At 44.3% G+C, this 14,875-nt stretch overlaps 1 protein-coding gene across 1 annotated transcript in view; it reads right to left on the bottom strand.

Annotated features, from left to right (window-relative positions):
• The window catches only part of LOC311128567 (C-type lectin domain family 18 member A-like), a gene marked incomplete at both ends in the record, with an annotated part of 21,473 nt that extends 9,201 nt beyond the window's left edge, over window positions 1-12,272 (bottom strand). The window contains 7 exons of the mRNA XM_084160753.1: window positions 476-568; window positions 1,363-1,470; window positions 2,067-2,188; window positions 2,316-2,413; window positions 2,651-2,881; window positions 11,610-11,701; window positions 12,146-12,272. Coding sequence (XP_084016879.1) covers window positions 476-568; window positions 1,363-1,470; window positions 2,067-2,188; window positions 2,316-2,413; window positions 2,651-2,881; window positions 11,610-11,701; window positions 12,146-12,272 — 871 coding nt within the window. The remainder of the gene's footprint in view (window positions 1-475; window positions 569-1,362; window positions 1,471-2,066; window positions 2,189-2,315; window positions 2,414-2,650; window positions 2,882-11,609; window positions 11,702-12,145) is intronic.
• Between the last annotated feature and the right edge of the window lie 2,603 nt (window positions 12,273-14,875).

The raw sequence follows: 14,875 nt of genomic DNA, 5'->3' as shown, positions 1-14,875 counted from the left end.
TCCACTTATCGGTTTCCAGGTCAAGGAGGAGAGAGGATGGAGAAGAGAGGACGGAGGAGAGAGGACGGAGGAGAGAGGACGGAGAAGAGAGGACGGAGGAGAGAGGACGGAGGAGAGAGGATGGAGAAGAGAGGACGGAAGACGGTCTGAGATACATATGGCTTGATAACACAATAAACATTGGAATTCATACTGGCTCAAACTAGCAGATACAACTTGAATCTAATCAGGCTGAAGCTTAATAGAAAAGAGGGTGCATTGGCTTAGACCCAGTGATGATAGGATTCTGGTTCATTCTGGTTTAAAGTAATGGTGAAACAATAGTGCTTTGGCTACATACACGTATTCCCACCAGGGTTGGGGTCACTTCCATTTCAATTAAAAAAGTAAAGAATTGGAATTGGAATTTCAGTGTACTTATTGAATTGAAATGGAATTGACCCCAACCCTGATTCCCTTACACATACACACTCACCTGCACACTCAGCACCCCCATAACCAACATCACACTTGCAGGAGCACTCCTCTTCCTTGTAGCGGCCGTGCACACACTTCACACTGCAGCGCACTGAAATACACACACACACAGTCTCACACACACACAGTCACATACAGTATATCGACCACGATGCACCCACAGAGATCCCTGAACACACACACTGCAAAGCATGGCTAGACAACCACACAGAGACAATAATGACTGTAGTAGACTGTCAGACTGGTAAACACAGGCACATAGACTGGTAGTAGACTGTCAGACTGGTAAACACAGGCACATAGACTGGTAGTAGACTGTCAGACTGGTAAACACAGGCACATAGACTGGTAGTAGACTGTCAGACTGGTAAACACAGGCACATAGACTGGTAGTAGACTGTCAGACTGGTAAACACAGGCACATAGACTGGTAGTAGACTGTCAGACTGGTAAACACAGGCACATAGACTGGTAGTAGACTGTCAGACTGGTAAACACAGGCACATAGACTGGTAGTAGACTGTCAGACTGGTAAACACAGGCACATAGACTGGTAGTAGACTGTCAGACTGGTAAACACAGGCACATAGACTGGTAGTAGACTGTCAGACTGGTAAACACAGGCACATAGACTGGTAGTAGACTGTCAGACTGGTAAACACAGGCACATAGACTGGTAGTAGACTGTCAGACTGGTAAACACAGGCACATAGACTGGTAGTAGACTGTCAGACTGGTAAACACAGGCACATAGACTGGTAGTAGACTGTCAGACTGGTAAACACAGGCACATAGACTGGTAGTAGACTGTCAGACTGGTAAACACAGGCACATAGACTGGTAGTAGACTGTCAGACTGGTAAACACAGGCACATAGACTGGTACCCTGACAGAATCGCCCGGTGAACCCAGGTCCACAATGACACTGGCAAGAGGAGACGTTCAGACGACCATGCTGCCCACAGCTCATACGACATGGGTTCCTGGGGGTCTCTGGAACACACACTTTTTTCCATGAATACATTTAGACTCCAGTTTGTGCTTGTTCTCTGACAAGGCCATCATTGCATGGTAAGTGGTTAAGTGTTGGCTATACTGTTAAACCGGATTAAGTGAAAACCCCTTCACATGACAATACTTTCAGTGTGGAGAAAAATACACTTAATGTCTTTGGCTCAAAATAGATAATGAACTGTCATCCTCAATAGAGATGATACGTCGCTTTTAGTGCACTAAAGAGCTTCTAAGACAAAAATCTGTAGAGAACAGAGTTGGTTGAAATTGTTGAAATAAATACTACTTTGAGTAAGGAACAGCTAACATGATTAAAATCCCCAAAAAATTCACATATTTAAAGGTAGACTCAGCAATATGGGTGAATTTCCGCAACAACTAAGAGCTTTGAAGTGCGAGGCTAAACTTCTCAGCTGTTTTGGTCCCGTGGCTACCATGCTGTAACAGCATGAAGCAAACCCATGCACATGCACAGATACTGTGTGTGACTGTGAGAGCAAAGTCTTGCATCTCGCTCATCGCAATATCTGCTCGTGGCACCTTTAATGAATGAGAGTGTTCTCTATGGTTCTCACCACACAGTCCTCCCACATGGTCCCACAGTCTGAAGCAGCCTGACATGGAAGAGGTGCAGAGAGTACAAGAGAAACCAGCCTTATAGGGCACCACCAACCTCCCATTCACCTCCCAGTTACCCCTGCAGAGAGACATATATCACACACATGTATACGTGTACGCACATGTACGCAAACACACACACACTAAGGCTGAGTACTAAAACAGGAGGAGAAGTCTGACATCAGGTAAATTAGGAGTGTTCTTACCCAGGGGAGTATGCACAGACAAACAGTTCCCAGAGAGCATCACCCCTCAGACACAACTGTCTGGCACAGCCCACATTACTGGAGGTAGCCCACACCAACTACAGCAGAGACAGACAGAGACAGAGACAGACACACAGACACAGACAGAGTTAGAGAGAAACAGAGTGAGAGAGGGAATATATTGGCGACATCAATGTATTGGCAAGTGGGCAACACAAACTCAATCACACCAATTACTCAAATTGAGTTGAGAGTTGAATTGAGACTTCTTGTTTTGACACAAAGTTACTTAGGGTTGCTGCACAGTTAACAGATCCAGGACTGTTAACCATTACCTGTGTGTAGTGTTGGCACGTAGCATTCTCTCTGCATTGCCCACTCAGGTACATGTAGTCCCGCCCTTCCTCGAACCATGAGTGAATGACCTCAGCAAATGAGGTGGTGGCATGGACTGAGTGATGGGTGTTCCAACCAATGTGGCGGAGCTGTTGGTCCTGAGGAGAGGGGTCTGTGTGGCAAGACTCCGCCCTCTCCTGGGCAAGTAGGACCAGCTTCTCACTCCAATCCTACAGATATGGGGAAGGGGGAGGAGACAACACACACACACACACACACACACACATTTAAACAAATACAATGAGGAACTACCTTCCCATGACTGCGGGTGACAGACCGACTTCCTCTCTTTGTGACCTGAATGGCCCTTTTTCAGGGACACATTTTGTTTTTGGGACATGCCATGTCAGGCTCTCCATTTAGCCTCCTATTGTTAATGTTCACTGACAAGGTTTCTTCTGAAGACTTAGTCGCAGAGCTCTGGAAATCTATAGCCTAAAATGGATACAGTATTTGGGCAGGGGCTGATGGGGAGATCGATAAAAAGACAGACTGTGTGGGAGTATAGGAGAGAAAGAAAGAAAGAAAGTTTGTTATCTAAGCACAGACCATGGCATAGTGACTGCTGCTCTGCCAGCTGACCATTAGGTCACTGAGTACACTATCTCATCCTCATAGGTCTTAAATAGATGAACAACAGCAAGTTTGCTATGCATCGCTAAGGGCCAGCAGAGGCCATGTGATGGTACCTGATCTTAAACAGGACAGTCCTAAATAAACTACACAGTCAGGATGGTGAACAGCGAACACCATGGGAGGCTGAAAGGTGATCTCTGCTTTCAAAGCTGGTGCACTTGGGGGAGGATTACAGCTAAGCAAGGTGGCCTACTCACTGCCCTATGAAAGGAGAGACAGAGACACTGGTGGAGTGGGATGGAGGGGGGAGAGAAGTAAGGGGAGTTGGAGAAGGGGTCGTGGAGTGTAGGGGGAAATGGGGGGTGGGGAGTAGGGGGCCAGAGGTGGGACAGTCTGGACGGGTCAGTGTCCTTTAATCATGCCCTGGTCTGGTGAGAGGTGCGTGTCTCCAAAGTGGAGGGATCAGATGAAACCCCAACGTCACACACCTATTAACATTCTCTGCTCTCCTGGCACAGAGCCTGCTACAACATAGATAGACTCACAGGGTTGTTTTTAAAGACATAGTACAGTCAGAGACATGATGGGCCTGTCAGTATCAAGTACAGAGTTGGGATATCCGCCCACTAAAGAGACACAAGGCACTGAGACAGATGAACAACTGAGTGTCTAAACAGTGTCCCAGTAGACACATTTATAATCATACAGTGCATTCGGAATTTACCCAGACCCCTTGACTTTTGACACATTTTGTTACTTGACAGCCTTATTCTAATAAAAAAAAAGTGTATTTTATCCCCTCATCAATCTACACATAATACCCCATAATGAAAAAGCAAAAACAGGTTTTTAGAAATTTTAGCAAATTTATAAAAAATGTACCTGAGGATAGATTACTGTGTTCTTTGGGACCTTCAATGCTGCAGAAATTGTTTGGTACCCTTCCCCAGATCTGTGCCTCAACACAATCCTGTCTCGGAGCTCTACGGACAGTTCCCTCGATCTCATGGCTTGGTTTTAGCTCTGACATGCACTGTCAATTGTGGGACCTTATATAGACAGGTGTGTGCCTTTCCAAATCATGTCCAATCAATTGAATTTACCACAGGTGGACTCCAATCAAGTTGTAGACACATCTCAAGGATGATCAATGGAAACAGGATGCACCTGAGCTCAATTTCAAGTCTCATAGCAAAGAGTCTGAATACTTATGTAAATAAGGTATCTGTTTTGTATTTTTAATACATTTGCAAACATTTCGGCAGACCTGTTTTTTGTGTAGATTGATGAGGATTTTTATTTATTTAATCCATTTTAGAATAAGGCTGTAACGTAACAAAATGTGGAGGTCAAGAGGTCTGAATACTTTCCGAATGCACTGTATAAGCAACAAATAAACAGTGTGGATTCCTCTGTTTTGCTGATAAGGAACTGATGAGGCAGTGGTTGTCACTCATTGGCTAAGCCGTTTGACCCCTGTCTCGTCTTGTGCGCGTCGAGTGGTAGCAGAATGTCTCCGCTCAGCGTGAGCCTCCCCGGCAACCGCAGCCAGTTACCGTGGAGACAGCTGTCAGTACTCAGGACCCGAGCGTGAAAGGGGGGTGTTTCCGCATTAGCCGTTTCACGGCTAGAAGGGGTCCTGTTTCAGAGATGGGGAGAGGGGAGAAAGTGGGAGGAAAGAGGGAGGGAGGGAGGGAGAGAGGGTATCCTGGCACACATCAGTGGGATGTCATGCAAAGCTATCCGACTCCCACTCGCTCTTCAGAGAGATCTAAAAGTTAGCCAGGCCGTCAACATTCAACCATCTCTCCTTTTCACTGACCCCCGTCTCTTCCCCTTCACCATTACAACACCCCCCACCTGTCTCATCTTTCCACACCTTCTCAACGTTGCTCCTCAGAGATACTGCCAGCCTTCCATCACCTTGAGAGGACCCCCACACAAACAAACTTGTCTCCCTCTCCAGACCACTCCTGTCCTACTGATAGCCACAGCTCACAGCCTGCCTGTGTGTGCTCAGCAGAGCTCACAGCTGGTGTTTTCACCTGAATGTGTGTTATATAAAAACACCCCCCTTAGAGAGGAGCCAGAATGAGACAGCCAAACAAATCAGTGTAATTTCCTCCACAGTGGCTTCAAATGGGTACACTGAGGGGTGAAAAGAGGTGAGTTTTCATCTTGTCACAATTTAAGTTAATCTTCCTCTGGCACATTTGTGTTCATATTTAAGGCCCTTCTAAAAGGGAACACTGTCCAGTTTGTCAATTATTCAACTTTGCAGTGAAGTAAGAGATCCTCAATACTCAGAAACACTAATTGGAGCCATTTGTTTCAATTTATTAAGGAATAGACCTACTAAAACTCAGATGAAGGTCTTATGACTGACACATGAAAACATTGGGGCGCATACAACTGGCCCAGTGTACGGGAGTATGCATGCCATACTATAAAGAACTTGAAAAGGATGGTATTGCTTCCTGTAGGACTAATTTCATCATTAGCACTATTTCCTCGTCGTATAATATTTGTTGTTGTTTGATGAATGGAGGCATGTCCAGATGTCAGGTGAGTGACATTAGTTATGTGTCGAGCAGAGCAGCTAATTAAGAGTCTGTGCTAAGCCCCCTTTGAGCACATTGTTCCCTCCGTCCCTCTGATGTCCTCTAGTCAAAATCATAAGCGCACGCTTTGATGCCACCAGAGGGGAGCAGGGTCACCGGTCAAGTCCCCTTCTTGAATATTCAATTTTTACATCACAATGCATCAGTGCAAGGAATTAAATAACTACAGGAGTGAAGCAACGACCAGACATAGGAATATGTTTAGTATTACTCTGTTATGGTCCGTAAAGTCAACAACTTATAGCTGAGGATATGATGTTGGCAAGGAGTGTAGTCCATAAAATAAGCCAAGACAGCACAGAGCTTTTTATAGCAAAGTGACAGTCAGCAGGAACACTGTTTCCCAGGCGATGTTTTCATGCCCACTCAAAACTGTTTTTTAGCCGTGGGATTCCTCAGCTAAGTGGAGACATTAAGTGGGTTGAACTTTGACTTAAAGTACTGTAAATTACTTAGCTACAGACACACACATAGCCTATACACTTTCTCTCACACATACCCAGCAGGCAAAACTTGAAATTACGTCATTACAACGAGAAAACTAGTTTCTGCAATGAGTAGATGTAAAACAAACGCCTCCCTCTCATGTCTTACACCCCAAAAAAATACCTCATTTCCATTTCTGTATTTGAAGCTAAGTACCTCCTATTCTCAGACAGGCTTCCCCAGCCCTAGGTGAACCCCCAGAGGGCATGGACTGAGTACAGAAAGAGAAGAGCCTCATTTGTGAAACTTTGTGAAGCGCTGCTCTTTTATCTCCTGAAGAGAAGAAGCGAGAGAAGAGGGAGGCTGCAGGGCCACACTATAATCTCTTTACTGACACAATCAGACAGCGCTTCCCCACGCCTGCTGCCCTGCCTGGGCGGAAATTCCTCAAAGAGAATCACAAACGCAGCTAAAGCCCTGAGCCTTTTAAACGTTTATCAGTAAAGCTTCTTAATATGCTTCTTCAGCTCGCCCGGGATTCCTCCATCGGCCTTCGCAGGCAAATTACCTGTAATACCACAGTCCTGAATGCAGCATGATAATATCCTCATCCTCTTTTTCCGATTATGTGTTATCAGCTATGTGCAGTTTGCCGATGCTGAGCAGCAGTCTAGGAACTCTGCTCTATCTGTATTAATGGGCTTTGAGAACGCAATCTATGATTAGTGATGGTTTTGGACAAAGCGGCCATTAGGCCTCTAGGACATACACTATTCAATCCCACCGTTGTGTGTTTCATTATCCACTGACTGATTGTCCTCTGTCTTCGTTTGTCCTCATGCAATGTAAGCAAAGGGAGATAAGAATAGCACAGTAATAGATGGGTTTAGATATGGAGAAAATGCCCAGTGGTTCTCATTGAGTCAACAGGAGGATTATCATTGGAGGCTTGTAACACATGGGTGTTGTTTCATGCTTCACAGTGCCCACCCATACTACTCACTCACTCCTTGGGCAACATGCTTGTTTTGTCTCGCTTTATCTGAGTGTTTAAGTGGAAATCATGAGACTATCTCTGAGACCATTAGTCTGCATTACCTCATCAGTGATAAAACCTACCACTTCTTCTGATCTCACTCCTTGTTCAATTAAGTTAAATTAAGATTCATTTACAGTGCCTTCAGAAAGTATTCACACCCCTTTACTTTTTTCCATATTTTGTTGTGTTACAGCCTGAATTTAAAATGGATTAAATTGATATATTTTTTTCACTGGCCTACACACAATACCCCATAATTAAAAAAATATTAATAATTACAAATGAAAAGCTGAAATGTCTTGAGTCAATAAATATTCAACCCCTTTGTTATGGCAAGCCTAAATAAGTTTCGGAGTAAAAATGTGCTTAACAAGTCACATAATAAGTTGCATGGACTCACTCTGTGTGCAATAGTATATAACATGATTTTTGAATGACTACCTCTTCTCTGTACCCCACACATACAATAATCTGTGAAGTCCCTCAGTTGAGCAGTGAATTTCAAACTCAGATTCAACCACAAAGATCAGGGAGGTTTTCCAATGCCTCACAAAGAAGGGCACCTATTACATTTACATTTTACATATTTAGCAGACGCTCTTATCCAGAGCGACTTACAGTTAGTGAGTGCATACATTTTCATACTGGCCCCCCGTGGGAAACGAACCCACAACCCTGGCTTGCAAGCGCCATGCTCTACCAACTGCGCTACAGGGGGGGCCTAGATGGGTAAAAATAAAAAAGCATGGTGAAGTTATTAATTACACTTTGGATGGTGTATCAATACACCCGTCACTCCAAAGATACAGGCTTCCTTCCTAACTCAGATGCCGGAGAGGAAGGAAACCACTCAGGGATTTCACCATGAGGCCAATGGTGACATTAAAACAGTTACAGAGTTTAATGGCTGTGATAGGAGAGAACTGAGGATGGAACAACAACATTGTAGTTACTCCACAATACTAACCTAATTGACAGAGTGAAAAGAAGGAAGCCTGTACAGAATAAAAATATTCCAAAACATGTTTGCAACAAGGCAACAACAACAACAAGGCTCTAAAGTGGACCCCAGGAAGAATAGCTGCTGCTTTTGCAACAGCTAATGGGGATCCTAATAAAATACCAAATACCAAAGTAGTACTGCAAAAAATGTGTCAAAGCAATTCACTTTTTGTCAGGACAATAACCTAAAACATAAAGCCAAATCCGCACTGGAGTTGCTTACCAAGAAGACAGTGAATGTTCCTGAGTGGCCGAGTTACAGTTTTACCTTAAATCTACTTGAAAATCTATGGCAAGACTTGGAAATAGCTGTCTAGCAATCAATAACAACCAATTTGACAGAGCTTGAATAATTTTGAAAAGAATAATAGGCAAATATTGCACAATCCAGGTGTGGAGAGCTCTTAGAGAGTTACCCAGAAAGACTCACTGCTGTAATCGCCGCCAAAGGTGCTTCTACAAAGTATTGACTCAGGGGTGTGAATACTTATTTTCAATAAATTCGCAAACATTTCTAAAAACATGTTTTCACTTTGCCATTATAGGGTAGATGGGTGAGAGAGAAAAAATATATTTAATCCCTTTTGAATTCAGGCTGTAACACAACAAAATGTGGAACAAGTCAAGGGGTATGAACACTTTCTGAAGCACTGTATATAACTAGTCACTGTAGTTTTCACGTGACTCATCAGTCTGCAGGCTAACAATGATTCTAACAGTGAGGAAACCCTAAATCTATCTGAGCCACCAGGTAGGCGCTGCCATTGACTTCATCTACACACACTGATATAACATCTATCCTGCCTGTTAGTTTGAGTAGAAACAGAGAGATGCAGTATGTAATCCCCCTGGTCCCTAACAGATATACGTATCTCAGAGCCACAGGGACAGATCCCAGAGCCACCCCAAACAGTGTTTATGGCCTTCAGCATTAACACCCAGACAGAGACAGCCCCATACAGAACAGCTGTGGTGTCAGTGCCCCTGTGACTGGAACATGCAGTGCGTACATTAACACACTGATCCCCACTGTCACTCACTGTTGGGGATATCAACGTTTCAACAGAAGATACCCTGTGAGAAATCTCTGGTGTCGCTGCCTTTGTTTAGTTGTTAGAGATGGGGAAATGGGGATACCCTCAGAGAGGGAGGAACTGTGACTACTTTGGAGGATCCGATTTCAACTGATCTGTATAGTACCTTTGGATATAAAATATAAATGTGTTATAAATCATGGATCAAATGGGGGGCCTTTACCGAGGGCTCGGTTAACCAAGAGACAGACTCCGTGACAAACTGTCATTGTCAAACACACACACACACACGGATTGGGAGCATGGGAAAGAGCACAGGGGAGGGTTTCTGGCAGGGCTCTATTTCAGGTGACCTTGGTGTCCAGCAAGCAGCAGCAGCCATGTAACTCAGTGATGAGTTTCAATGGGGCAAGCCTGCATGGCAGCACGGCAGTCGGCAGAGTTACAGTGAGGGAAAAAAGTATTTGATCTCCTGCTGATTTTGTACGTTTGCCCACTAACAAAGAAATGATCAGTCTATAATTTTAATGGTAGGTTTATTTGAACAGTGAGAGACAGAATAACAACAACAAAATCCAGAAAAACGCATGTCAAAAATTGTATACATTGATTTACATTTTAATGAGGGAAATAAGTATTTAACCCCTCTGCAAAACATGACTTAGTACTTGGTGGCAAAACCCTTGTTGGCAATCACAGAGGTCAGACGTTTCTTGTAGTTTGCCACCAGGTTTGCACACATCTCAGGAGGGATTTTGTCCCACTCCTCTTTGCAGATCTTCTCCAAGTCATTAAGGCTTCGAGCCTGATGTTTGGCAACTCGAACCTTCAGCTCCCTCCACAGATTTCCTATGGGATTAAGGTTTGGAGACTGGCTAGGCCACTCCAGGACCTTAATGTGCTTCTTCTTGAGCCACTCCTTTGTTGCCTTGGCCGTGTGTTTTGGGTCATTGTCATGCTGGAATACCCATCCACGACCCATTTCAATGCCCTGGCTGAGGGAAGGAGGTTCTCACCCAAGATTTGACGGTACATGGCCCCGTCCATCGTCCCTTTGATGCGGTGAAGTTGTCCTCTTCCCTTAGCAGAAAAACACCCCCAAAGCATAATGTTTCCACCTCCATGTTTGACGGTGGGGATGGTGTTCTTGGGGTCATAGGCAGCATTCCTCCTCCTCCAAACACGGCGAGTTGAGTTGATGCCAAAGAGCTCCATTTTGGTCTCATCTGACCACAACACTTTCACCCAGTTCTCCTCTGAATCATTCAGATGTTCATTAGCAAACTTCAGACGGGCATGTATATGTGCTTTCTTGAGCAGGGGGACCTTGCGGGCGCTGCAGGATTTCAGTCCTTCACGGCGTAGTGTGTTACCAATTGTTTTCTTGGTGACTATGGTCCCAGCTGCCTTGAGATCATTGACAAGATCATCCCGTGTAGTTCTGGGCTGATTCCTCACCGTTCTCATGATCATTGCAACTCCACGAGGTGAGATAATTGCATGGAGCCCCAGGCCGAGGGAGATTGACAGTTCTTTTGTGTTTCTTCCATTTGCGAATAATCGCACCAACTGTTGTCACCTTCTCACCAAACTGCTTGGCGATGGTCTTGTAGCCCATTCCAACCTTGTGTAGGTCTACAATCTTATCCCTGACATCCTTGGAGAGCTCTTTGGTCTTGGCCATGGTGGAGAGTGGAATCTGATTGATTGGTTGCTTCTGTGGACAGGTGTATTTTATACAGGTAACAAACTGAGATTAGGAGCACTCCCTTTAATAGTGTGCTCCTAATCTCAGCTCGTTACCTGTATAAAAGACACCTGGGAGCCAGAAATCTTTCTGATTGAGAGGGGGTCAAAAACGTATTTCCCTCATTAAAATGCAAATCAATTTATAACATTTTTTACATGCGTTTTTCTGGATTTTTTGTTGTTGTTATTCTGTCTCTCACTGTTCAAATAAACCTACCATTAAAATTATTGACTGATAATTTCTTTCAGTGGGCAAACCTACAAAACCAGCAGGGGATCAAATACTTTTTTCCCTCACTGTACATTTGCTTACAGCTCCTGGTAGAAGCTGCCCTTATAGAGCTAGGACCAGCCTATCCTCCCCAATTAGACGGGCAGACAAACAGACAAACAGACAGACAGACTGACACACACACAAGAAATGTAATGAAAGGCAGGCAAGGCAACTAACCATTTTTTGCATGTTAGCAGCCATGGGGGTGACCCGGCTGCGCAGCCTATTGTGCTGTGTGACAATCAGAAAATGCTCCTTCACCCCAAGTCCTGGAATAAAGAAAAGCACACAATTATTTAGGACAGGTCCCCATGGCAATGGAATGCAAGTGTCTGTAAGGGGGGAAAGGGGGTTGGCTGAAAGTTCTGTTGATACAGTAGCACTCCACAACATTAGGACAATGTATATCCACAGCCTGTATATGCGACAGGACATACACATTTGTTTCGCCTATCATTGGAGAACAAATATCTCTCTAATGTTTAGGTCTAATATAGCCTTCCTGTTGTATCTGCTGCTAAAGTAAATGACATCGCACAGTGAAATATTCTGCATTAATTTGAATAGTTTGAGGATTCTTTGCAAGGCATATAGAAAGCACGAAGTCCCTCCCTATACTGTATCATCTTATATTGCGTGCATCCGCCACCCTGCTGTTTTCCCCTGACCGGTGCTGAGCCGAACAACACACAACAGGCGACGCGCGCTCTTACCGCTCTCAGGTGAATAAGCGTGGCCCGGTTTCTCCGTGATTATCCTATTCGAGCGGGTGCTGTACAGGGTCTGGAGGTTCACCATGAAAAACAGAAGCAGACACGAGGGTCCCGTTTGAGACCCCATGGCTACTGAAGTAAATAGTGTCAAGTACTCTAACTCCTTGCGGACAAGTAGCTCCCTCTTTAACCCTCCTCTTCTCTCTCTCTCTTTCTCTCGCACTCACTCTCTCTCTCCCCTCCCACGAGTTGTCAACCTTTTGCAACTGTTCTTATCCACTCACGCGCACACATTTGGCCCAAGCCACTCTGGCTACTCAAACTTTAATTGAATGAATGATACACGATCAGCGATAAACAAGGACAACCACATTTCTAAAAACTTGGCTGAGCTTTCAACCACACAGTATTGAGTCTCATATGTGAAAATGTTTCGTCTGTTCCTCAATGTTGTAAATGTCAACTATTCCCAAGGAAAATTAAGTGAGACAATTAAACTCAATCAAGTAGTTTACAGAGAATATAGGCCTACCATAACGGACTATATCTGTGAAACTTAGTTTTACATGAAATAATGTAGGCTGATGTATAGCCTAGGTAAAACAATCAAGATTTTTTTTTTGAAAAGCCAAAGGTGACTGTCAGTAGACATATCTGAGTGATCCCAGCTTTGGTGTAGGGCAAGCTATAGACAACAGTGGGCTACATCCGTGTTAGCAAGTCAATTACTGTAACCTAAACGCTTTATAAACAACAGATACAGTACTTGAGAGATAGACAAGAAGCCCAAACCAAGCAGACATCAGTGCCACTGATCCATGAGAATAACATCTCCAACTTCTACAGACTCACAATGAAAATATTTATGTTTCACTGAAGGCCACAGACGTAACAAATATCTGACATGTGGCACAATCTTTTTTTCCACAATATTTTTTTCAGTGCAGGTTTTCCAAAGAACAGATATTGTGTGTGTGTGTGTGTGTGTGTATTTGATGAGACTGGGCTACCAATTACTGGCATTTCAGTCCTAACTATGGCACTGATTTGGAGAAACCTGCACCGCTTGTCCTATTCCCTCAGGATAGGTAACTATAGTGATTTCAGGGTGTAGCTCTGAAAGAAATTACTCAGTCTGCCTTTATGCAATAGTGGGTAACACTGTGAGAGAGACCAAATAATCAGAGGTTTTCCTATGCCAGCTTTATATGGCTAATCTCTGCAAACACAGACTACAGCTATAGAATGAGAGAAGTTTCAATAATCAGCAATGCTCACACACCATGAAGAGAAATCCCACCCATCTTTTTAAACATGAATCCTTTGTTATGTAGTGATCTACTACAGCAGTAGATCCCCACAAAGGTAGCAAGACAATATAATCACCACAGTGAAACTATGAAACGTCTGCTGAACAGAAGAGTTCTGATACCCAATCATTCTCGAATCATCACATCAAAACCCAACTTTTCCAACTATACCCCCTGCCGCATGACACGCAAACAGCACATCAAATGTCTTGCCCATTAGTAGCGAATAACTGGCATAAATGTAATCAAAAACGACATTTCACAATAGATCCCTCCAAACTCGAGTCTTCTCAAGACTCTATGATTTCATTTGAGGGTTTATACTGTATGTGTGTGTTCCCCACAGAAACCCAAGGACAGGGGGTATGGGGTGTATATTGGGGAACCAGTTTCAACAGAACCTCAACTAGCTGTACTGTTCTGCTTCTCATTACAGAAGGATCTCACAGGATTGAGAGCCATCTCGTGTTTCTGTATTAAATTCTCAAAGATATAAAAGAACAGACATTGTGGATTGAGACCCCCATGCAGTGAGGCGCCAATCAGTCACGAACCACTCACTGGTCATGGGCTATCAATTCTACATGCTGCTCTCTTCCCATTATCCTCCCATAGTGACATCACCTACTAGGATTAGGGAAGGTACTGTAGTAGCGCTGAGTCACCTCAGTGAATAGGACAGAGATTCAGACATGGGGGTGATGCTTACTCTGCATTGCTTACATCACATCCTGGGCCTAGTGAAGGGCTTTCAGTGGGATGGGGTACTGTACATGGGTGAGTAGGTGGGTGGGTGGTAGTGGGGAAGTTACTGTTGTGTGACTGTTGTCTTCAGTGCTGTCCTGGGGGATTTGAGACCATCATGTCAATGAGTCGTGAAAGAGACAGAGATTTTACCCAAGAGGACGGGTGCGGAAGTCCCTGTGATGAGTGATGCAGAACCACAAGCCCTGGAATAGAATGGAATGCAGAAGGGATAAATGTGTATCATAATGGACAGTGGACCTTCAAGCAGTGGGATAGAACTATAGCTGAGCAAACAGGCAAGCAAGGAGCAGTAAAGTAGAAGCCAGTAAATGCAGTACAGTTCAGTGCAGTCACAGTGGGTCTATACTTCGTGGTGGGTGGTTGTGAGGGAGGAGAGGTACAGGTGGAATCAGATCTAACTCACTGACAGGTCTGTGATGGCCCCAGTGTGGGGAATGAAACAGGACTCCTGATGCTTCAGCAGTTGGTGATTGAATATCTGGAGCTGATTATGGCATGAGAACGTTTTTATGGTATGAGAACTATCACCAGGCTGGGGGTATGACAGAACAACTAACCTCAGCTATACGTCCATGGTGGTGGGGGTGTCAGGTGTGTTCTGCTGGGGAGATGAGAACAGAACCATTGAATTAGATGATGGCAAGGTGATGGA

Source organism: Coregonus lavaretus (assembly GCF_964263955.1).
Source record: "Coregonus lavaretus genome assembly, chromosome: 4".
In the NCBI taxonomy this organism is placed as follows: domain Eukaryota; kingdom Metazoa; phylum Chordata; class Actinopteri; order Salmoniformes; family Salmonidae; genus Coregonus; species Coregonus lavaretus.
Note: the sequence above shows the minus strand (reverse complement) of the source record. Positions and strands in the feature narration are given on the sequence as shown.